The sequence below is a fragment of the Hemicordylus capensis genome, chromosome 1 (assembly GCF_027244095.1).
Source record: "Hemicordylus capensis ecotype Gifberg chromosome 1, rHemCap1.1.pri, whole genome shotgun sequence".
NCBI classification, from domain to species: Eukaryota; Metazoa; Chordata; class Lepidosauria; order Squamata; family Cordylidae; genus Hemicordylus; species Hemicordylus capensis.
Window position 1 is genome coordinate 403,905,088 of NC_069657.1, and position 24,464 is coordinate 403,929,551.

At 42.6% G+C, this 24,464-nt stretch overlaps 1 protein-coding gene across 8 annotated transcripts in view; it reads left to right on the forward strand.

The window, feature by feature from the left end:
* The window catches only part of BABAM2 (BRISC and BRCA1 A complex member 2), a 224,658-nt gene that overhangs the window by 81,056 nt on the left and 119,138 nt on the right, over positions 1–24,464 (forward strand). For all 8 annotated transcript variants that reach the window (XR_008318845.1, XM_053305982.1, XM_053305967.1 and 5 more), the window contains exon 7: positions 11,943–12,052. Coding sequence is in view for 7 of the 8 variants with exons in the window: in XM_053305982.1 (XP_053161957.1) it covers positions 11,943–12,052 (110 nt within the window). In the remaining variant the exon portion in view is untranslated. The remainder of the gene's footprint in view (positions 1–11,942; positions 12,053–24,464) is intronic.

Sequence of the window (24,464 nt, forward strand, 5' to 3'; positions counted from 1 at the left end):
ACCCTCATTGGTTTGTTGGAGCCCCTTACAATTTATAGCATCTTGGAGGGGAGGCATTAGCATCAGGTAAATGCATGTTGTGAGCTTAAAAAATTTCCCTTCCTATTCTATTTGGGATGCTTTCAGGAGGGAGGAAAGGAAAAAAGGCACCCTTTCCCACACTCTAGACTGCCTCCCACCTAACTCCTATATAACAATAAAGTCTTTAGGTTTGGGACTGGCAGCCAATCTTTTAGTGCTTTATAGAACAGTGAAGAAAGTTTTCTAGAGGGTGAGAGAGAGAGAGAAATTCTCTTCTCACCCCACTCTCCACAAGCCCCACACAATGCTACAATACTCTTGTTCTAGGCTGGCTGGAATCTTGTTAAGGAGCACTCTTTTGAGGCTCTGGGAATGCAGGGCAACATTTTGCTGTGGGTCTCAATTTGTTGTCTACTAATTTTAAATATTCAGTGAGATAGGTGTTGGTATTTAATAAGATCTCCAGGTGGGTGTAGTCCAGGACTGCACGTAAGGCTGCTGTTTTTTGTCATTTCGTTTCATTATACTTAGGAGGACTATAATATTAGCTATAAGGAGGAAGACTGGAATGGAAACAGAATAATATCTGAGATGGTTTCACTTATATTTAAATGGTTCTTACCCAGATGTCTTGCACAAATTATGTATTTAGCTTCTAATATCTTCAGAGTTAGGAGGCTGATTCCAATACTGTCCAGTATTTTTAATGAGGGAAACGAGAGGGGAAACTGTAGTGTGTATCTCAGTTTAAACCTAAGAAGAATGATTAGGATGAGTCTGTGATTTTGTGCTGAATCAGAAATGTGGAATGCCTTCTCATGTGGGTGTTGCAGTTACAAATAGTTGTGATACTTGGGTAGTATAAACACTGTCCTTTTGGAAATGTTTGAAAAATTAATATCCCTTTTGTGAGTTTATACCTGGATTTTCAGATTCTACATTTTTGAAAAACAAGAGCTTAATATACAACTTGGTTGTACTCCAAACACAAGAGGAAATGAATTATAGCAGTTGTAACGGTGTAGAGCAGATGTTTTAGTTGGACCGGCTATTAACACGCTGACTCATAATAAATCCTCAGTTCCAGTAAGTTTCCAGTTTTCAGTTACAGTAGGTAGTAGGATGCAGGAAAACAATGCTTGTATGCTTTAAATATATTTAAGTATTAATCGTTGCCAGGAATCCATTTTTATTTTTGCAAGGATGCTTCATTGTTCAGTGGCTTTGCTGGTCAAATAAAAAGTGAATTGTGAATGGTATCCTGAACGTTTACATCACTAGTGAGTAACAGTGAGTTCATTATTTAAATGATGGTCACAGAAACAACATAAATTGAATTCGTAGAGTTTGGGTTCACAAGCCAAATAAGGAGGTGGACTTTATTCATTTTTTTAAAAAAAATGTTTAGACTGCTTATTTTATACCCTGTCAGTCCACTATAAGCCCTCAAGATGTTACAAAGGCTGCTAAACTTAATTCCTAATAATAGTTAACAACAAATTGTAGGAGTTTTTATTGTGAACAAAATGCTTTGGTTTTGATGTTCCAAGCAGTTCTTTACCCTATCCAAAGTCTGAAGTTCTCAGACCCAAGTACACTTCATCCTTAAAACAGTTTCTATATCATTTTAGTTGCCCTTTTGTCCTCCTGTTCCAATTATTCCCAGTTAGCCCTCCCCAGGATCTCTCTTGCCTGAAATGGCTGTTCTTTGCATAAAACAGACAATAAATGAAAGTAATAGTCAAGGGAACTTTCTCTCTCTGCCCACCATTACCGTAAGTTGAAATGTGACCGATATTCTATTTAACCTCTGTTTAAATGTTCAATTTGAGTGGCCTTTGATGCAGAACAGGATAGGGAGAAGAGATACACATTTAAGTAATAGTGTGGTAGTCCTGGAAAACTGTTGCAGGAGGAAACGTCATTTCTGTGACCCTGTTAGATATCAAGGGTTCTGAACTGAACATTCTGTCTTGAAGGAATCTTTCCCTTTAACTCTTTGGAAACACAAAAAAGCTTTTTAATCTCACAAAAGCCCTTTGAAATAGGTCATTATTAGTTACTGCCAGGTATTGTAGAGAATGTAGAAGTGACCCAGGCCCTGCCAAGAGGGTTCACTGTCTGTATTACAGGCACACAGAGGCTAGAGATTAACAAATTAGTAGAATAAATGAAGTAGGGAAGGCCCCATTGTCAGTGAGCATGCGGATAAGATGAAGCTAAAGTGGCTGTAGAAGATCTTGCTGAAGGAATTGGGCATCATGAACAGCTTGGAAAACAGTGAAGTGATGAATAGGATAGAGTGACTGTTCAAATTTAAAGAAAAGTGTGGCAGAGCATCCAGAGACAGAAGCTGAAGGAGGAGACAGTGGTTAAGGAAAGTGATAACCTTGAAGAGAATAGAAGGAATTGGAAGAGAGACAAGGAAGGTGGATATAGTTGTGGGTGGAGAGTGAAAAGGCATGTAAGTAGTGATTATAAACTTGAACTTGATACAGAGAATGATTTAATCATAGACAAATCTGATAATTTGTTTTAGTAATTGGTATATAGCATAAAGCTGCTTTGATGTAGTCAGAGATGACTACTGGGTTGTGACCTTGGGAGCCAGAGGAAATTAGTATTCCTAACAGTGTTGAAGAGTGGGATTTGCCAGGGGTTTTGTGGAAAGATTAGCAGTTCTCTCTTTCCCATGCTTGAGAATTTCTGCTGTTGACCATGTATCTGGGGTGAAAGTAAGGAATGTCAGTGCAACCTAAGGGGATAAAAATGTAGTTTTGGAGAATAATTGGTATCAAGATGATAGCAGGATCTTGAACTGATTGAGACTACCTAGAAAGAGTCTCTGTCTGTACAGAAGGAAAAATGGCAAAGGTGAGAGGGAAAGAGCAGAGTTGTGTGATCACCCCTATAGAAATTGGAAGAAATGAGAAAGGTGGAGATGGAAAAGGAGCAATCTGAGAATACAGGATGAAAAGCAGGATAACAGAGGACCTTCGGAGCCCAAGACCAAATGGATTGAGAAGGATGGTGGAATTGAGTTTTGGTGAGAATCTCAAAAACTGAATCTCTCCAAAGTTTTGACAAGGAATAAAGAAACCAACCACCTGCTTCTAGACTACACTGACTATTCACTATGGAGTATAAGTAGCATTCTACATCTGCTTCCACCCCACTCTATGAAGTATCTGATGTGCAATACCTTATTTATTAGCTAACTGTGTTTGTCAAGGTCTGTGAACTCTAAATATACTTTCCTACCCAACCCACTGGCAGCCATCTCTTCAGTAGGGCAATCAATGTACAGAACTGTAGAGTTGGAGGGGTCTTGTAGGCCATCTAGTCCAATCCCCTACTCAGTGCAGGAAATCAAGAGCTGGAGCATCCCCAAAAGATGGCTGTCTAGCCACTGCTTGAAGACCTCCAGTGGGGGAGAGCATACCGCTCCCCTAGTTAACTGGTTCCATTGGCAAACTGCTCTTACTTTTAAGAAGTTTCTCCCTATGTTCAACCAAAATCTACCCAGGCGATTAGATCTAGTCCTGCCTTACAGGGCAACAGAGAATGAGTCTTTGATGTGATGGCCCTTAAGGTGTTTGAATTGCATCTCTTCTCAGTTTTCTTTTCTGTCGGCTAAACTTATCCTGTTTTCCTCATAGGGCTTGTTATCCAGTTGTATGCAGCACACGGAGGGGTATGGGTGTGTGTGTGTGTAATCTGTAGTTGAAAACTGCTATGCTAACAATGGAACTTTAGAGAGGGAGGAAATCTCAATCCAAAGTGGTAACAGAAGAGGTCTAGATTAGGGTTTCTCAGTCCTAATACCCAACAACCAAGGACGAAAGTGAGAAGGGAAGAAACTTCTAGGCCAACAGCATTTGCATATATTCTTGTGGATGATTATGTACATTCGGGATGTGCAGAACATTTTGACCGTGAAATGTTTCAACTTGAAACAGGCCATTTTGAGTGTTTCAAGCTTGAAAAAGAATTCCCTCTTTACAAAAACAAAGAACAGGGCCTGTTTCAAGCTCAGAGCAGAACAACTCTATTTTGATCAAAATGTTTCAATTGAATGTGCGGAGGCCAGGTGAGCTCCAGAGACTCTCCGCCCCCAAGCGGGATGGTGGCCAGAGCACTGTGGTGTTTTGCAGTGCCGGCGGTACTGCTAGTAAGAGCTTTGATTGATTTTAATTAACATTAAGGCACCTCTTGCCGCCCTCACTATCTTAATTTTTTTTTTAAACAAAAAAAGGAACACTCAGAACTTTCTGGACAGAAGTTGCTTGTTCCACTCTGAGCGCAGAACAGGGCCCCCTTTTAAGGGGTGTTCTGCTCTGAGCTCGGAACACTTGAAATGACCCATTCAGAGTCGGAACATTCTGAGTTCAGAATATTCTGCACATCCCTACTATCTGGTTTTGCTGGATCTCACATTGACAAAGGCAGCACTTGGGTGCCTGCATTCCTTGAGTTGTGGTTTGTTTTGTTGGTGAGATAGTGCTGTGGTGAGAAATGGACAGGTGTGTGTGTGTGTGTGTGTGTGTGTGTGTGTGTGTGTGTGTGTGTGATGTAATATTTATTGGTGATTGCTGAGATGAGCTCCATGTCTGGTCTTGAGACTAACTTGTGCTCACACGCTGCTCTGGTCTGTTTTGCAGTCTGCACTGAAAGGTGTATGCAGTAAAAAATAATGTAGCTAAAGTTGCTCTAGGTGAGCTTATGGCTGTGCTTGCTGCTAAGTAAGGGTGCTGCTGTGGCAGCTGTTGCAATGCTAGGAAGTCACGTAAGAAGTCATAATTGTTTGTGAGAGAGCAACTTGTGCCAATGATATTAATGCAGTATAAATACTGTGGCTGGCAGTGGATTCTGGGTCAGTGATTCTTTTTTGTGCATTTTTGGGTTGTTTGAAACGTGTGTTCTGTGTTGGGAAGGGACAGATTTCCTTTTACTGTGTGCTTCAGCAGTGTTTTTCAAAACAGGGTTGCAAAATCCATTGCAAATTGCAATGCAAAACTTGTGTGTGCATTCTGTGAGTGCAGCTTGTTCCAGCCATAGGAAACAATGGGGAAACTTGAAACACCCCATTGTTCCCCATGAGTAGTTCATAGAGACACCAGTGGGTTGGGTGATAGGGCACCCAACCCACAAAAGAAATGAGCAAGTGGGAGATTTTAAATAAATTTTTAACCTTTCCCCCCAACCCCCCCTAAGATCCTATTGTAGTTTTGGAGGAAGGTTAACAATGGTCTGCCTGCCCACTTCTTTTATGGGTTGGATGGTAGGTAGAACCCATTATGCCCTACCACCCAACCCACTTTGGTGTCCCTAGGAGCTACCTACCCATGGGGAGCAACGGGATGTTTTGAGTTTGCCCATTGTTCCCTATGGCAAAAACATGTGAAATGTTTCCAGTTGTTTCATTGAAACAGCCGACTCGGCCATTGTTTTGACAGAAGAAGAACAGAAGACAAAATCAGTTTCATGCTCATCTGTAATGTACATCATCCATGGTTAGCATTTTAGCCACCCAAATTGTAGTGCTAAACCTCCAGTGCTGAGTTAAAAGTGGTTCTGACTGGTGCAAGATCTTCTTCCTCTTTGGAACTCTTTTGGAACTTTGGACAGTTGGATCTCCCCATACCAACTGTCTTGCTCCTTCCTGAAAGAGAGGAGCAGCCCCACAGTTGCAGAACTATTGGCCTAAGTAGTTTAGCCACAGACTCTACTTTTCAGAGAAAATGATTCCTACTCACACAACAGCATAGTCAAAACTGTATGTTTGTCATTAGCAAGATCTTTCTTTAGGGTCACTTTAACAGGGAGGTGTGTGTGTGTGTGTGTGTGTGTGTGTGTGTGTGTGTGTGTGTGTGTGTAAAACTTGTGGGATTATAATTCAAAAGTCATAAATTGCAAATCAAAAATGTAGGCGTGCATGTCTAATTTCATTCAAATTCAGAGGCATTAAAGGTAAAGTGTGCCGTTGAGTCAATGTTGACTCCTGGTGACCACAGAGCTCTGTGGTTGTCTTTGGTAGAACATAGGAGAGGTTTACTATTGCCTCCTCCCATGCAGTATGTGATGATGCCTTTCAGCATCTTCCTGTATTGCTGCTGCCTGTAATTCCCTCTAAATTAAAATGGAAAATGTTTCCACACATACAGAGTTGTTTCTATTTCTCTCTAGTTCATATTTATGTATTCATCTTGCTGTATACAAAGTATAGAGCAATTGAAGAGGTACTGGATGGCCAAACTCAAAGCTCTGAATTTTCCACCGTTAAGTACGGTGGAAAGGTCAAAATAGCCTTTGGGGAAAGCAGTGTTGCATTTTTTTAAAAAATAACAATGATTTTATTTTACATCAGAACAGCCCTGCTGGATTAGGCCGAAGGCCTATCTAATCCAGCATCCTGTTTCACACAGTAGCCCACCAGATGCCTCTGAGAAGCCTCAGAAGGTATGTCCTCTCTCCTGCTGTTGCTCCACTATTTAGAGGCATCTTTCCTCTGAGGCTGGAGGTGGCCTATAACCACCAGACTAGTAGCTATTGATAGATCTGCCCTCCATGAATTTGTCTAAGCCCCCTTTTAAAGCCATCCAAGCTAGTGGCCATCACCACATCCCATAGCAGAGAATTCCATAGATTAATTTTGCACTGTGTGAAAAAGTACTTCCTTCTGTTTTTACTTCGTAAATTTCCTGGCGTTCAGTTTCATGGGATTACCCTGGTTCTAGTGTTGTGAGAGAATGAGTAAAAATTTCTCTCTGTCCACTCTCTCTACTCCATGCATAATTTCATACACCTCTATTATGTCTCCCTAATAGTTGCCACTTTTCCAAACAAAAAAAGCCTCAGATTTTGAGATTTTGCTGCTAGGGATAAGGCAACACAGTTTCAAATTAAGTAAGTAAAAAAATACTTCGCGGTTTTATAGAGCTCTTTTTCAATTGTTGAAATGTCTTCCACAATAGCTCTGCAAGGTAGGCCAGAATTTCCCCATGTTGCGGATAGGGAGAGGACTGAGCTGAAGAGTAGTTTTCCTAGGATTGTATGCCGAGTTGAAGGTTGAGATATTTGAACTGGGAATTTTCAGGCTCATTTCCGATTAACTCTGTGGACATGGAAGCTGCGCCACAGGTAAGCATATGTGAATGGGATGCAGAGGTATACAAGGAAGGCTTTTCTGCTCAAAGAGGAAAAAGCTGCCCATTTCTCTTAGTTCAAAAATCACAAACTTACCTCTGTAGTGCTATAATCTTGTGAATGGCCTTCCTCCATCTGAGCCTGCCCAGGAACTCCACTTCCTTCCAGAGTTAGGTACCTGGGAGAGGATGTTTCAGTTGGGGCACCCAAGATCTGGAATAGCCTCCCGAGAGAGGTATGCCTAAGCTAAATCCCTTTCTATCTGCTTTTTAGACAGGTAAGGAAGACAACACTATTTCAGCGGCTTTCTCAGCAATTGTGTAAACCATGGCTCAGAAAACATAGCTGCTGGTTGGATATGCTTTAATCTGCTGTTTTAGTACTCCTCTCTCTCTCCCTCTCTCTCTCAAATGTACCCGTCACTAATCCTATGCGTGGCAGCTCTCATGAGAGTCCGCAAGTAAACTGCCGGGCGGGGGAAACGAACCAGCAGAAATGGACAGTCGCGTGAGAGAGTGGCACCGGGGGAAACCAAAAGGCGGCGGCAGGAGGAGGAGGGGGTGTGAAGAAAGTGGCGCCAGGGAAAGCGGTGGGGTGTATGTGAAGAAAGTGGTGGCTGGGGTGTGTGTGTGTGTGTGTGTGTGTGTGTGTGTGTGTGTGTGTGTGTGTGTGAAGAAAGTACCAGGGTGTGTGTGTGTGGGGGGGGGGAGAAAGCAGCAGCAGCCGGCAGGGGAAGAAAGCCTGGGGGTGGCGTGGCAGCCCGAAAAAGTTGTTGGCCAGGTGTCCAGCCGGGCGGGGGGGACACATTGGAGAGGGGAGGACTGAGAATGGAGGACCCAGCCCAGCTAGTTGGTCTTAAGCCATGTAAGTTGTGTGCTCATTTTTTAATTACAGCGTATGTATTTTATCATTGTAAGCTTCACTGAATACTTTTTTCATAAATCAATGAATAACAATAGTATGAGAGAGTGTAAACGTTCCTGGAAACCTGTTCAGGGACAGTATAAAACCATCTTATATAGTAAATATTGTGCGCTACCATTGATATCAAGCTCCTGTGCCTTGGGGTGGTTTTGTTTCACTCAGTTCAAGAGCTGAATGCAGGCAGCAGCACTGGCGAGACAGACAGGAATGTAGACCTGACTCCATACTCTAGTCGGGCCTATAGGACCTCCTGCTCTTGTCCAGGCATGCTTCAAATTCCTGCTGCCTTTGCCATTTGTGACACCACCACACAATTTCTCCACCCACTCATGGTGTATATATATCTCTTTCAAGGTTTTGTGAACTGTGATCACCTAGAAAACTTTAAATCATATCCTATTTTTGTATGTGACACATTTGGACAATGCAAAAGCTTTTCACTATTTTTAGGTAAGTAACCAGCTACTGATGTACTCCTATGCACACATCCCATCAATATGCAGTTATTGGCATAAAGCATTTTTGTATGCTTTACGCTCTGTTGGCATAAAGCAGGCCTGCTCAACTTAGGCCCCCCAGCTGTTCTTGAACTACAACTCCCATAATCCCCAGCCACAGTGGCCAATAGCTAGGGATTATGGGAATTGTAGGCCAACATCTGCAGGAGGGCCGAAGTTGAGCAGCCCTGGCATAAAGCATAACATTCATTGGCTGGCGCACAAAATTAACCCTGTGATCTGTCACAGCACTCTTCTTGTTTATAGGAATGTTGCTTAGCCAAACACATCTGTGAAAACATTATAGCCGTTTCATGTGACAGGACATACCAGAGCACAAATAGTTCAGTGGTAGAACACATGCTTTGCATGCAAAATGTCCAGTCCTTGGCATCTTTAGTGGCAGGACTGGGAAAGACTATGCCTGAGACCTATAAGAGCTTCTCCCCGTCAGTTAACAATACTGGTTTAGAGGGACCAATGGCAATTGACCAATGGTAACTGGCCCAACTGGCAAAAAGACAGATTCATAGTGTGCTAGTGAAATGGAACCTCCATGTTTGTTTGGACAAACAATTGGTGAGAACTGTTGCTTTCATGTTCTTTTGTGGGCTTCCAGGGAACATCTGGCTGGACTTTTGGAAGTAGGTCTGTTCCAGCGAGTTGCTGGATCAGATCCCTTAATAAAGGGCTGTCATATTCTGTGGCAATGATGTGTTCTGCAACAGGCACTCTCTGAAAAGTTTGTTGTTTCAAAATGTTTGATGCTCTGTAATTATTGTTACCACTGGCTTTGATTTGGGCAATTATATTTCTCTGCCTAGCTTGTCAGAACTGACATGGAATTTTGAGCATGTAACTTCATTGAAAAAGTGGTTCATCGGCATCTGCTTTCTTACTGTTGCAAGTTAAGATCAGTTTTCAGTAAAGATATACTGCTGATAAGAACTAAATGAGAGATGACTTTAAAATGGGCTTGCAAACACCTCTGTCAATCAAGCCAAAATCACCACATGTATCCCCCAAGTGGCCTCTGTTGAAATATGCCCTCCGCTTAAAGTTTTCCTCCCCTGGTAGAAACAAAATGCAGTGGCTGGAATGATGCGCAGCCTTCTGGCAACAGTGTGATATGAGTTTGCAGCAGCCCCAACTACTGAGAATAAACAGTTGTACATTCTTTGTTACCTCTGCTATTCCCATTTGCCACAATGAGCAACTGTGCTGCTTGTGCAACCTCTTGATCTCAACAGCATCAAGACTGCCTTACAAGTCTACAGCAGCCCCAGCACAGATTTCACCATTACTGGAACACTGCACATCATATCAGGCAGTGTTTCGTTCAGATATTTAAATGAAAGTTAACACAGAGACTATTAGAATGTGTAATTTCAGTAGTGATATGCCAAACCTGGTTTCTTTTCCCTCTTCTGATCATCATCCCATTTTTAAAGTATGAAAATCAGATAGAGATCATGAGTGCTATCCAGGTGTTTGGTGCCATGATGGGCCATTGGGGAAAAGTGCCTTTCATGAGCAGAAAGATTAACTCACACAAAGGGTCCCTGCATAAACAGAACTGTCCTTCCAGTCATGGAAGGAGCTTCCACTGGCAGTGCACTGCTGCACTGAAGGTCTGGGTGCTACCTGCTGTTTTCTGTGAACATATGACATCACTTTGTCCTGAGTTCACTATTGCCTACTACAATAGGCGGTGGCTCTCCAAGGTCTCCGGCCAAATCTTTCTCAGCAGGGATCAAGAAACGTTGGCGCAGTTCACCAGCCAGACAAAAACATTTTTTTACTTGTCAGATGGTTCCTCGAACTAAATTGGTACATCACTTGTCAGGACTTCTTTCACTCATCAGGCATCATTTTTCACTTGTCACACACTAGTAGATTTCCTGAGCCCTTTCTCTCAGCCATGCTGAGAAACCTTTTTACTGGAGATGCCACAAACTGATCTGAGTTCTACCTGTGAGTCATAGGATCTTTTACTAGAAAATTTATCCCCCAAGACAATAGTAATATTGGAATGGTGATATGCTCATAACTGCTGTCATTCAGTATTCTTTACCATTTTTAGCCTACCTTCCTTAAGGAAAGTCAGCTTATGAGATCGCCCGGCATTCTTTGTTTGTGTCCATGCGTGTGTCTCCCCGCCCCAATTCCCAATCAACTTGGCAATGCCTGTACCAATATGAACCAAATTGGGTACAGTTGTAGGGATTCATAGGGACACCTCAATGGCGTAATTTGTGATGTCATCCACCCCAGTTCAAGATGATGGACATGTGAACATTTGAGATGCAAGTGGGATAACTTGTGAGCTACCCACCCGATTTGAACCAAATCTGGTACAGTTGTACTTAGTGACACATAGGGACACCTCAGTATCGTAGTTTATAATGATGTCATCCATCCTGATTCAAGATGGTGTGCACATGAATGTTTGATTCATAAGTGGTCTAACTTGTGGACTGCCTAACCAATTTAAATCAAATTTGGTAGGGAGTGACACATGGGTACACCTCAACGCCATAGTTTGTGATTATGTTATCCACCTCAGTTCAAGATGGTGTGTGTGTGACTAATTTGGACCAAATTTGGTACAGCTGTAGGGACACCTCAGTGATGTAGCTTGTGATGATGTCATCCACCCTGATTCAAGATGGCAGACGTGTGAACATTTTAGACACAAGTGGGCTAACTTGTGAACTGCCTAATCAATTTGGACCAAATTTAATCCACTTGTAGTGATAGTGAAAGGAAAGTAGGCAGATTAGTTCTTACCAGAACAACTTTAAAGTAAGGTTGGTCAAAACAACTGGAGAAACAACATTTTTAGGCAGAAAAGGAATCAGCAACATAATCCATGCCACTGCATGTGAACACTAGGCAACTGAGAATCTTGGTCCTTAAACTGAAGGCTATCTGGTTGCAAAGAGGAGTGTGAACATGTAGTGGCATAAATGAAGCAAGTTAAAATCAACTTCATATTTCCTGTTCTTCCAATTCTATTAAGCTTTTTAAAGAGCTGACTTGAGTTTTGAGGATAACAATTTCTGCATAACAATATTTTGATATGCCTACCAGCAGCAATTTGACATTTGCCATGTAACTGATATATAACTTATCACATGTAATTTATGTCCTCAGCATGTAGCTAAAATATTCAAGCTACTCACTGCTAATGTTAAATTTGAAGTGTGACTCTTAGTGATGAGCAAGTTGCCTATAGACATTTTTTTTAAAGGGTCAGACTTGCAGACTGCAAACCTCATGAACAGGCCGTTAGACTCTTTCCTTTTGTTGAGCTTCTGATGATGCCATTTGTGTGTGTGTGTGTGTTTCTAGGATGCAAATGAAGACCCTGGGGAAGATGTTGCTCTTCTTTCAGTCAGTTTTGAAGATACAGAAGCGTCTCAAGTTTTTCCCAAATTGTATCTCTCTCCACGAATTGAACAGTAAGTACAATACTTCATATAGGATATTCCTGTTCTCATAACATTAAATTTTCACACCCATTGTTTGTGTAGGAAGTTTGAGGTACTATAAAACCACTTCAAGTATTAATTTGCCAAAGCCAAGGGAACTATTACTCTTAAGTGGCTATGGTCAGAAAATAGTCATGTAGTTACCAATTTCATCTTTAGGCGAATAATTCTATTACAGCTGAGCTATGTGACAATATTGTAAGCCATCTACAGTTTCCTGAAATGACATGCATTCTAGGTCCTATTTATTTCTACTTCACACTTAGTTTCATCAGATTAAAGGAGAATAAGCTGTATATTGGCTTTTGTGGTTTGTGGACATCCCTCAGATTTCTGAGGAAAATATAAATAAATGGCATTGACAGCCTAATCCTGTACTCCTGTCAGGGGGCCCACTGCTTGCATCAGCACAAATTTGTCAGTATCTCCCCTTCCCTCTTGCTTCAGTAGCAACTCAACAGCCCAATAACAACCATGAAAAACAGCCATGTCCATAGCAACTAGCCCACTAACCACCACCACTGCTAGCATCTGTATCCAGAAGCACCAGTTGTCCATGCAACAGCATTTTAACTACAAGGGTACCAGCTAGAGTTACCAGGTTGGATGTACCCCAAAAACCAAGATCTCCGTGGGTGGAGCCTGGTGATGTCAGAGAACTGCCAACCCTTGAAAATGGGTTTAAACGGATACTAAGATGGAGCCCAGGGGCAGCCTGAGATTAACCTTTGCTGCCCATCTACTTTATTAAAAAAGGGGGGTGGGGCTGTAGAAACAGGTCATTGTGGGCAAATTGGCAGCTCTAGTGGCAGCATTTAACCCATCCCTGCCACCTAATGGTGCAGTGGGAAAGTAACTTGCCTAGGGAGCAGTAGGTTGCTGGTTTGAATCCCTGTTGGTATGTTTCCCAGACTATGGGAATATACACCTATATTGGACAGCTGCAATATAGGAAGATGCTGAAAGCCATCATCTCATACTGTGTGGGAGATGTCAATGGTAAACCCCTCCTGTATTCTTTCAAAGAAAACCACAGGGCTCTGTGGTCGCCAGGAGTCGACACCGACTCGACGGCACAACTTAACCTTTACTTTCAGGTTGTGCTCAAAATACACTCCTCACTTACTGTCCCAAGTTTAGTGTTCTCATGTAACACGTTTCAGCTGCATCTGATGGGTGCTTATACCCATAGCAATGGATCTAAGAACCTCTGAAACTTTATTTTCTCTGGCTGTTGGTTTATGTGTGCAAGTGCTTCCCATTGTACTTGTGACCTATCACTGTTATTCCCCATTGCCCATTTTTCTCTTGTGCTCCCAGTACCATTGGTGTGGGAGCAGACCGATGTGTCCCCATGCTGGTTACTTGTGTATAAGGACTAGGGATACTTCAGCAGCTAATTCTTCAACTTGCCTAGTTAAATGGGAGAGAGGTCTCTAGGGCTGTCACTAGGTATAGTGGATGTGTTAATCACTGTGCTTTCAGTGAGGATAGTGGATTCTGGATCAGAAGCATCTAATATTCTGTCCCTCCCCTTCTATATCTATTTTTGCTTTTGCATCATACTGATGGGCTGATATAGCTGCATGCAGTAAAAATGTCTTCTGCAGCACAGCTTCAGATTTAACAAAATTATGAGCTACATTTTCCATCTGCCAAGACTGCTTTTGTGCAGTCCTATCCTTAATGTGGTTCTTAATGAGGGATGGGATTGAGTTGTAAAATGTGCTCTGTGCACTTGTTGAATGGCATTGCACCCCCTAAAATTGCCATATTGGAATATAGAGAGGCTCTCCAGATTTTGCAATATTTGAAGGAAACTTTATTTCTCAAACAGCAGTTAGGAATCTGCAGTCTAATAGGTATTTGTCCCAACCAAGGGTCAGAACATTTCACTTTTAAGTTATTATACAATGCAGTTAATAAACAGACTTGCTAATAAACTAATTTTATTCCTAAAATGGAAATATTAGGGAGAAAAATCCACTGCCTTCATTAGATTTCTGTTCTTCCGTTTTTGGAGTTGAGTACATCTGTGTTCCCTTTCCAAACTCCCCCTTTGTGGTTCAGTCTTGAAATATCTGTCTCAGAGTTTCTTTAGAAGTACTTCAGGCTTATATGTACTTTGCCTCAAAGATAAGTGTGTCCACAGAAAAAGTTCTTGTTTTAGTTTCCATTTCAACATATGAAGGTTTCCAAAGAGAACAGTGTTAACCTGGAAGAATGCCTTAATGGCTTCTGAGGCTTCTAGTGTCTTTATTTGTGCAAAGTATTTAGGAAAGGGAACCTGCTTGCTTAAATACCTAGCCTAGAAAATTTAAGATATTAGAAGAAAAGAGAATTGGTTTGGGGTAACTGTGAACTAATAATGTGTTGGCCTTAGCAAGTTTTTTGCATCTTAATGTTCAGTGTGCTTGTACTTGGGATGGTGAGCAACTTGGGGACGTAATGCCAGCTCATGTTGGAACCCCCTGCAATCCCAAAACTGCAGTCATACCACACTTAATCCTTGAGGAGCATTGATCAGTCCAAAAGATTGAGTTTGTGGCTTGACAGTGTTTCTTGACCTAGCTTGCCTCTTGGTGGCAGCTGAGGCCAGGAGTACATTCGTCAAACTTCAGGAGTTATACCAACTGCATCTGCTCCTGAAAAATGTGAACCTGGCCACTGTAACACATGCCCTGGAAATTTCTAGACTAAGTACTGCAATGTATGCTACATCAGGCTGCCTTTGGAAGCTACTGGAAAATTCCAAGTGGCCTAGAATATAGTCGCTAGATTGTTCACTGGCATCCGCTGAAGATAACATGTAACTCCAGCTCTGAAACAATTGTTCAAAGTAATTTTTGACCATTAAAGCTCTAAAACTTTAAGTCTGGCTCTTTTAGACTTTCTCACGCACCTTAAAATCTGCAAGAGAAGGTGCAGAACTGAAGTGTCACAGGTGGCAACCAGCAGATGATACTTTCTCATTGTGGCACCTGTTCTTTGGAATTCCTTCCCAAGAGAGATTGGGCTTTCTCTGTTCATCCTTTTTTCTCTGTTTTTAGAAGACTGGTCACTACCATTTTTTTAGGAGAATTCGTCTGACCTGACAGTTGGGTATCATAGAAATTTAGCCTTGGGAGGGACCTTGGGAGAGATTCTAGTCCAACCCCCTGCTCAGAGTAGGATACAGCATCCCTGACAGATGGCCATCCATCCTCTGTTTGAAAACCTCTAGTGAAGGCGAGCCCACCATTCATTCAATTTCTATACTGCCCTTCCAAAAATGGCTCAGGGTGGTTTATACAGATAAATAAATAAGATGGATCCCTGTCCCAAAAGGGCTCACAATCTAAATAGAAACACAAGATAGACACCAGCAACAGTCACTGGAGGTACTGTGCTGGGGGTGGACAGGGCCACTGCATGAGGCAGACTGTTCTGCGGTCTAACAGCTCTTACCTTTAGAAGAATTTTCCTAATGTATCTGTAATTTCAGCACATCAGTTCTAGAGAGAACAAGTCTGCTCTTCTTCTGTGTGATGACACATCAGATATTTGAAGATGGCTACCATGTCTCTCCCTTCACCTTAGTCTTCTCTTCTCCAGACTAAACATGCCCAGCTCCTTCAACCATTCTTCATAGGATTTAGTTTCCAGACCCCTCACCATCTTTGTTCTTCTCTCCTGAACCAATTCCAGTTAATCAACCTCCTTCCTGCATAGAACTGGATAAAGTATTCCCGGCAAAGTCTAACCAGAGAGAAGAGAGTGGAACTAGAATTTCTCATGTTCTGGACACTATGCCTCTGTTAACGCAATCCAAGAGTGCGTTAAGTTTTTTTAGCAGCTGCATTGCACTGCTGGTTCATGTTCAACTTTTAACTTGGTGTTAAGCTTTGTAGTGTTCCTGGTTTTTTTAAAATTATTATTATTATTACTATATTATGTATTTTATTTTAAGCTGCTTTGAGGCTTCTTTTTTGGCTGGCAAGTACAGTATGAATGTAATGAACAGCTTGAGGTATATTTCTGGTTCCGGACTGAGGTGAGGAAAAACTCAGGGGTGCCAGGCAGAGAGAAGAAAAAGCAACCATGCTGAACAGGATTTAGGACATATAATAGGTTTTGTCCTACATCTTAGGTTTTAGAAGGTAGCTAAAAAGATGGGTCAGGGTGAGAAGAAGAAAAAACAAAGCAGGCAGATTTAGGGGCAGAGGCTAAGGCATAACCAATGAGCTCCAAACATTTAAAGGTGAAGGCTGGGGCCAGTGAGAGGAGAGCAAGCAAAATTGCCATTGATGAGATTAACTCAGAACCGCCAGCACAAGTCTTAAAGAGAAATTCCTGTCACCAGCATGACAGCTAATCTCTGTCAAATTTCACAGGAGTTAGCCAGGTGCTAGACTGATTTTATCAAGAGGTATTGTTTAAATCTCCTTTAGCAATATTGAGACTTAGTTTTAAATATAGGCCAGGATCGCCATTCTTAGTCTCTTATGAAAATGTTAGCTGGAATGTGTATTGTAAAATTAATGTTTAAGGAAGTTATTCAAGAATCAGTGATTGTCCAAAACAGCTGAATTACCCAGAGTACGTCAGCTTTTTATTTGGTGGTAATCTTGAGGTGCTGTGGAAGGTTAGGGTACAGATCCTGCCATTTCTTCAAAGCCAGTTGAGAGTGTTTACAGAGTACTGAGCTGGGGCTTCAACTAGAAAGACCTCCCAAGTCCCATCCAACTCTAAAATGCAGTGATTTTAGGATTGTTTGTTTGTTTTACGTATTTCTATACTGCCCAAAACTTGTGTCTCTGGGTGGTTTACAACCAAATAAAAACAAAAGTAAAACATTAGTAAAAACAGAAACAAGAAATTTAAAAACACGATAATTTCAAAAAAAATTTAAAACAATATTGTAAAACATTAAAAACAATCAAAACAATATCAATTGAAAGCCTGGGTGAACAGATGCATCTTTAAGGACTGTTTAAAAGCTGTCAGAGATGGGGATGCTCTTATTTCACTAGGGAGCGCATTCCAAAGCCTCGGGGCAGCAATGGAGAAGGCCTGTCCCTGAGTAGCCACCAGACGAGCCGGTGGCAAATGCAGACGGACCTCTCCTGATGATCTCAATGGGCAGTGGAGTTCATGACGAAGAAGATGTTCTCTTAAATACCCAGGGCCCAAGCTGTTTATGGCATTATTGGTAATAACCAACACCTTGTATTTTGCCTGGAAACGTATCAGCTGCCACTGTAACTCCTTCAATATGGGAGTAATATGGTCTCTACTTGATGACCCAGAGACCGACCTGGCTGCCGCATTCTGGACTTACTGTAGTTTCCGGACTACATACAAAGGCAGCCCCACATAGAGCGCATTACAGTAATCCAGTTTGGAGGTTACCTCTGTTTTGAGGTCATCCATCTCAAGAAACGGACACAGCTGGCATATCAGCCGAAGCTGATAGAAGGCACCTCTGGCTTCTGCCTCAGCCTATGACACCAGGGAGATACTTGGATCCAGAAGCACCCCTAGACTGCGTACCTGTTCCTTCTGGGGAAGTGTGACCCCATCCAGAACATGCAGATCAAAATTGTCTCTCGAGTTCCGACCCTGGACAGTGAGTACCTCCATCTTAGCCGGATTCAGTTATCCCTCATCCAGCCCATCACTGACTCCAGGCAGGGATTTCGGGAGGTTTTGCCCTCTCCCGATGATGCTGACATGGAGAAATAGATTTGGGTGTCATCAGCATACTGATAGCACCCTGCACCAGATCTCCTGATGATCTCTCCCGGCGGTTTCATGTAGATGTTAAACAACATTGGAGACAATACAGAGTCCTGAGGGAAACCATACAAAAGTTGAGATTTTGAAGAACAGTCTTCAAGGGACACCATCTGAAACCTGCCCGAGAGATAGGAGCGGAACCACTGCAGAGCAGTGCCTCCCACTCCCAACCCCCTCAGATGCTCCAGGGTACTATGGTCGATAGTATCACCGAGAGCCACCAAGAGGTCCAAAAGGACCAACAGAGTCACACTTCCTCTGTCAATTCCTTGTTGGAGATCATCCAGCAGGCTGACCAAGGCAGTCTCCACTCCATAGCCAGCCCAGAAGACAATTTGAAATGGGTCTAGATAATCAGTTTCCTCCAAGACTGTCTGGAGCTGGGAGGCCACCACCCTCTCAATTACCTTGCCCTGCCATGGAAGGTTGGAGACAGGCCTGTAGTTACTCAGCTCTGACGGATCCAAGGTAGGCTTCTTCAGAAGTGGTCTAATAATTGCCTCCTTAAGACTAGGAGGCATCCTACCTTCCCTCAGAGATGCATTTATAATCTCTACCTGGCCTTCTACAACAGCCCCCCGCCCCCCCGGCAGATAGTATAAGCCATGTTGGACAAGGGTCAAGAGGAGAAGTGGTGGGCCACACCTGTTCCAATCAGCTTGTCCACATCCTCAGGAGTCACAAACTGGAACTGATCCAACCTAACCACATAAGAAGAGTCGCCGGACACCTCCACTTCAGACACTGAAGTAATTGTGGAGACGGAATCTAAGTCAGCCCGAATATGAGAGATTTTCCCCACAAAGAATTCATTAAACACATCACAGCGGGTAATCGATGGTTCTAGATTCTGATTCAAGGGAGGAGGGGCACTCATTAGCCCTCTCACAACCCTGAACAACTCTGCCGGATGTGAGCTTGCGAATGCAATATGGGCAGCAAAGAATTGCTTCTTTGCCGCCCATATAGCCTGAGCATAGGTCTTCAAATGAGATTTATGTTGCAATCTGTCAGTTTCAAGCTGAGTCTTTCTCTACCTGCGCTCCATTTGACTACCTCGCTGCTTCAGCCCCCGTAGTTCTTCTGTATACCAAGTGGCCAGTTTTGAAGCACGTTGGAGAGGACGCTTAGGAGCGATCGTGTCTACCGCCCCTGTGAGTTTGCTGTTCCAATTCTCCACCAGGGCATCAACAGGATCACTGGCAGAGCCAACACTAAATCCCTCCAAGGCTTCTTGAAATCCTATAGGATTCAATAACCTTCTCGGGCAGACCATCCTAATAGTTCCCTCGCCCCTGCGAAGGTGGGGTGTGACTGTGAGTCCAACCTTAAACAGTTGGTGGTCCGTCCATGACAATGGGGAAATCACAGGAGTCCCCCACCACCACGGTACAGCACTCTGATCTGAGTGAAAGACCAAATCAAGTGTGTTACCTGCAATGTGTGTCGGTCCCGAGACCACTTGAGATAGGCCCATACTTGTCATGGCCGCTATGAACTCCTGAACCACCCTGGACAAATTGGTCATTTGGTCCCAAAATGAACATTGAAGTCCCCCAGCACCACAAGCCTGGGGGACTCCAACACCAGCAGTTAAATTTGAATCTTTGGTGTTCAACTTAGTTTTGATCGAGTATTACTGGGGAGAATCAATACAGTATTTATAGTTGCTGTGTGTGTGTGTGTGTGTGCGCGCGCGCTTATGCATGTCATGCACAAAGAACAGTCATTTTTAGTTTTGTATTTTTGATCCTGGCTTTCTTGTAGTAGTAAATGTTGAGGAATGCTTATTGCTCTGGAAAATTATCTGTCTAAATGCAGACCTGATCCATCAGAGTGCCTTGAATATTCAGGTGGAATTGCCACTTGTGATCTCTGACATTCATGCATACTTGTCATTTTATCAAAACTGCAAAAGGCCTCCAGAAACCTGCAGGGTTTATTTCAGTGGTTAGGCACGACATGTTCTATTTAGTTTTTTGGCTTCACAGTCACTTGCAAGAGCTGTTGAAGATTATTGTTGAGTATTCTGCATATACATAGGGAAGCATTGTACACAGTAGATCTTGAAACTTTAATGAGAAACTCACTGTCGAAACTTTTATGACAAAAGGAAGAAAACTTATTCAGGACTTGTTTGCACTACACCATTATAATACATTAATGCAAAATATAAAAAGTAAAATTATTATTAGGGGCCAACTCTTCGGTACCCTTAAGAATGTATGATAAATGGATGGACTTGCAGTACCCTGCATGCTTATCCAATAACCTTCTTACCAGTTTTCTTCTATTAGGTGTCCTATCTATGCACTGATTAGTTTAGACAAGGATCTCACAGTTGTCACTACAGGTGGCAACTAATCAGAGAAGGCAGCAAAAACCCACCCATCTTTTCAAGTTGGCAGAGTGTAGGTTGAGCAAGGAGAATGAATATTAACAATGTCTGTCAGTGGAGTAAAATATTTCCTCTCCATCCCCACTTAAGAAAGGGGTTAACCTGACATTCCCTGCAACTTCTAAGCTAAAAGAATGGGATATGTAATGAACTCACATACAGCCTGCTCCTTTATTCATTCATTCATTCATATGATTTCTATACCGCCCTTCCAAAAATGGCTCAGGGCAGTTTACACAGAAAAATAAGAAACAAATAAGATGGATCCCTGTCCCCAAAGGGCTCACAATCTAAAAAGAAACATGAAATAGACACCAGCAACAGTCACTGGAGGTACTGTGCTGGGAGTGGATAGGGCCACTCTCCCCCTGCTAAATAAAGAGAATCACCACGTTAAAAAGTGCCTCTTTGCCAAGTTAGCAGGGTTTTATGCTATATAAGATCCAAGGAATCAGTTGGAGACAGCAGCTGCAAGTGACCATTTCAAGACAATTTGTTACCATCATTTTTTAGATGATGTAACATTGGATGAGCAAGATAGTTAATGACAGTGGCAATATTGGGCTGGGTATATGAGCAATAGAACAAAGGAATGAGGTCACATGACTAACGTGGTTTTTTGTGCATCAGGTTTTTCTGCAATATTGGGACCAGAGGCATCACATATTTGCTGCCTCATCTACATTTAAAAAAAAAAAGACACACTTAATGCAATTAGTACCAACAGGAGTTACGTGTTTCCATTTTGATTGCACCAAACACTGAATTGTTGTTTGACTCACCTTACACAAATGTTTCTAAATTGGAGTTTTATTAATTTCATTTCATATGACCGGGAAAGCAAGTTAGTTGCAGAAATATAAATCCTCAAGGAACTATTTCCAGTCAGCAGTCTTCTTTCTGTTTCCAGTATATAATACCATCCCTTGGCTTCCGGTATGCTTCAATAAATAAAGGTGTTAGATGTGGAGGTCCAGCAAGGAAAGTCACAAGAAAAGTGGAAAGATTTTTATAAATGGGGTGGCAGTCAGATTAAATATAAAACAGCATTTTCAAATGTACTACTATCTCAAACATGACAATTATTCTTTTTTTGCTGGTTACTGAGAAATGTAAGTGAAAGGTAAAGGATTTATGGGGCTATGGTTTCCTCTGTTTATGGTCCTTTGGTTTCCTCTATATTATAAACAACCTGTTTATGGTGGTGGGTTTTTTGTGTTATATGGTTTTTACTGTTTGACTGATTTTGAAGGTTTTACATGTGATTTTTATGGAGTTTTATTGTATTTTAACTTTTGTAAATCACCTTGATGATTTACAAAGCGGTATAAAAATTGTACAACAAACAAACATTCCTAACCCTAACCCTAACTAAGTATCAGTCTGCAAATCTGCCTATTATGGCTTTATAATGTCATTGTCTTCTATGTGTCCTAGCCACTATGCCTCATCCTAACTACAATGGCTGGCACAGGAAGTCCTAAAAGGAGGCCATATGGGATTTCAACACTGTGATAGCAAGTCCACTTGTTGACATAACCCTACTGCGTATTTGACTTCAAGAATAAAAAACTAATTGTTCTTATGCACTTGACAGTGTAGAAAACCATTTTGTGCTATTTGCCTTGATGCTCAGTGGGGTAAAGACTTGATTATCAAGTCAGAGGTTGCCGGTTCAAATCCCCGCTGGTATGTTTCCCAGACTATGGGAAACACCTATAACGGGCAGCAGCGATATAGGAAGGTGCTGAAAGGCATTATTGCATACTGGAGGAGGAGGCAATAGTAAACCAAAGAAATTGTATTCTACCAAAGAAAACCACAGGGCTCTGTGGGCGCCAGGAGTTGAAACTGACTTGACGGCACACTTTTCCTTACATGTACAGTATACTTTCAGTGATAGAAGCTGCCATTGCTAATCACAAAGGACCAATTTCTGTAGTGTGTTGGGAATACAATCTCTTTGATGGCAGGTCAGGATTTTTGGGAAAGTGACTTTTGTGGACTCTTTTTTTAAAAGTTGAGAACTTGAGATAGACTTAACAATTCCTATTTCAAAAGGCATGACTGTCAGTGTTGTCCTAGACCAGGCCTGCTCAACTTTGGACCCCCTGCTGTTTTTGGACTACAATTCTCATAATCCCCAGCCACAGTGGCCAATAGCCAGGGATTATGGGAGTTGTAGGCCAACATCTGCAGGAGGGCTGAAGTTGAGCAGCCCTGCCCTAGACAAACCTGTTTGCATTTTAAGCCTACATAAAGCTTATATAACTCTAGCTCCTCTGGGAAGTAAAGTCGTGACTGCTAGTGTTACCCTTATACTTGAGTCAGGCTTGGATAAATTGTTACAAAATTGAAATTGTTACAGGCTTGTTACAAAACATTATCTCATGAAGTTAAGTTGCACCTTCTTGAACTGAGACCATCCTCTATAATAAAAGCCCTGTGTGTGATCCCGTGCCACCCGTGTCTTTTTCTGCAGTTCTGGGCATGCGCGGAGCGCATGCTCAGAACTTCCGAAAAAGATACGGCCGCCCAGACACGGGCGGCCATGTTGGCCAAAGTAGCTGAAGTGCCCCAAATGACGGTTGATGTCCCCATCGTCGTAGCAACAAATTGCTCCTGCGGCCGCCGCCGCCAACCGCCCGCCCTCCCAGCTGCCTGAGTCCTCCTTTCTAAACCACCCCCCCCCCATGATTAAGGGCCAAATCGGCCCATGTAATTGCCCCCGCGGCCGCCGCCCGCCCACCCTCCCAGCCGACGAGACCTCCTTACCCACACAAGACCTCCACAGCCCCGGCCCACGTCCTTCGGCCGATAACAGTTCCTGTTTAGAGCAGGAGAGAGGAGCTCGCAAGCGGAGCTCCTCTCTGTGCAAAGTCACTGCCCGAAATGGTGCTATGGACGCAAAGGACGCAATAGGCATCCTTTGCGCCCAAAGCGCCAGTTCGGGAAGAGGCTTTAAAGAGAGAGGAGTTCTGCTTGCGAGCTGCTCTCTTCTTCTCAAAATTTGGACTTTTATCACCTGAATGACGTGGGCTGGGCTTGAGGAGGACTCGGCAGTTGGGCGGGCGGGCGGGTGACAGCGTGGCCACGGCAGGTAAGGGGGGGGGGAGAACCGCTAGCGCCCGTTATTGTAATGGGCTAAAAAACACTAGTATACTCATAATGGAGGATCTTGATACTTCCATCCTGTTCTACAGTTCTGTTCTCAGTTCCATGGGAACACCATCCTGTTCCCGAGTGCACCTGTATTCACTTATGTTCATATGTGAGATTTTGTTAGTATTGTGTCCTGCACGCAGAACCGAATGCATATGAGCTCAGGCTACACAATCTGTACACCTTAATTTTGTGGTATACAAACACAATGGTATTTATTCCACTTATTGATTTTAAAAATATTTATTCTACCTTCTAACAGCTTGCAGATAAGGTTAAAATACAACGAAACATCAAAATAAAAAGCAAGAACCAAATCCTACCCTAGGGTATGGCCCTAGGGTAGCATCCAAACCTTAATACAAATATGACGATTATTTATATACTGCTTTTCAACAAAAGTTTCCATGTGATTTACATTAAGTATAGTTGTTCCTTTTGCAGAAGCTCCTTCTGTGAATGGAAGTTCTGCTCTCACAAGGACCCCTTGCATGAGCACAATTCTTCCTCCATTTGTGGGAGGAGCTTCTGTTGATGGAGTGCTGCTCTGTTAAAGGTCTGGATGCCTCTCTGTTTATAGGCCTGTGTACATTCCAGTGAACCATGGGTATGTTGGGCTGGTGCAGTCCTTATCTTCTGCCATTCATAAGATTTGAATGTCTACTTGGGGCATAGTGTCACTTTAGGGACAACATGTCCCTTCCACCATGCTAGAATATTCTAACCCTTGTCAATGGAAGCATCCTCATTTGGGAGAGTTTCTTGAGTGGGAAATATCTGAATTATAATGTAGTAGCTTCCAGCTAGTCCAGTTATTTACCTTTGCTTAAACACAGGCACTTTGCTGGAATGCATCCAGCATCATTGTCTAAATTTCTCTTTATTACTTCATCTTTCACATGCTGGCATAGTTCTGCTGCCACAGCCACCATAGTGTTTTGTGACAAGAACATGCCACTGTGAGCCTTGGACTTGCATGTTTACACACCACCACCACCACCACATGTGATAGTGGGAGTTTGGAAGCTTAATATATGCAGTTTG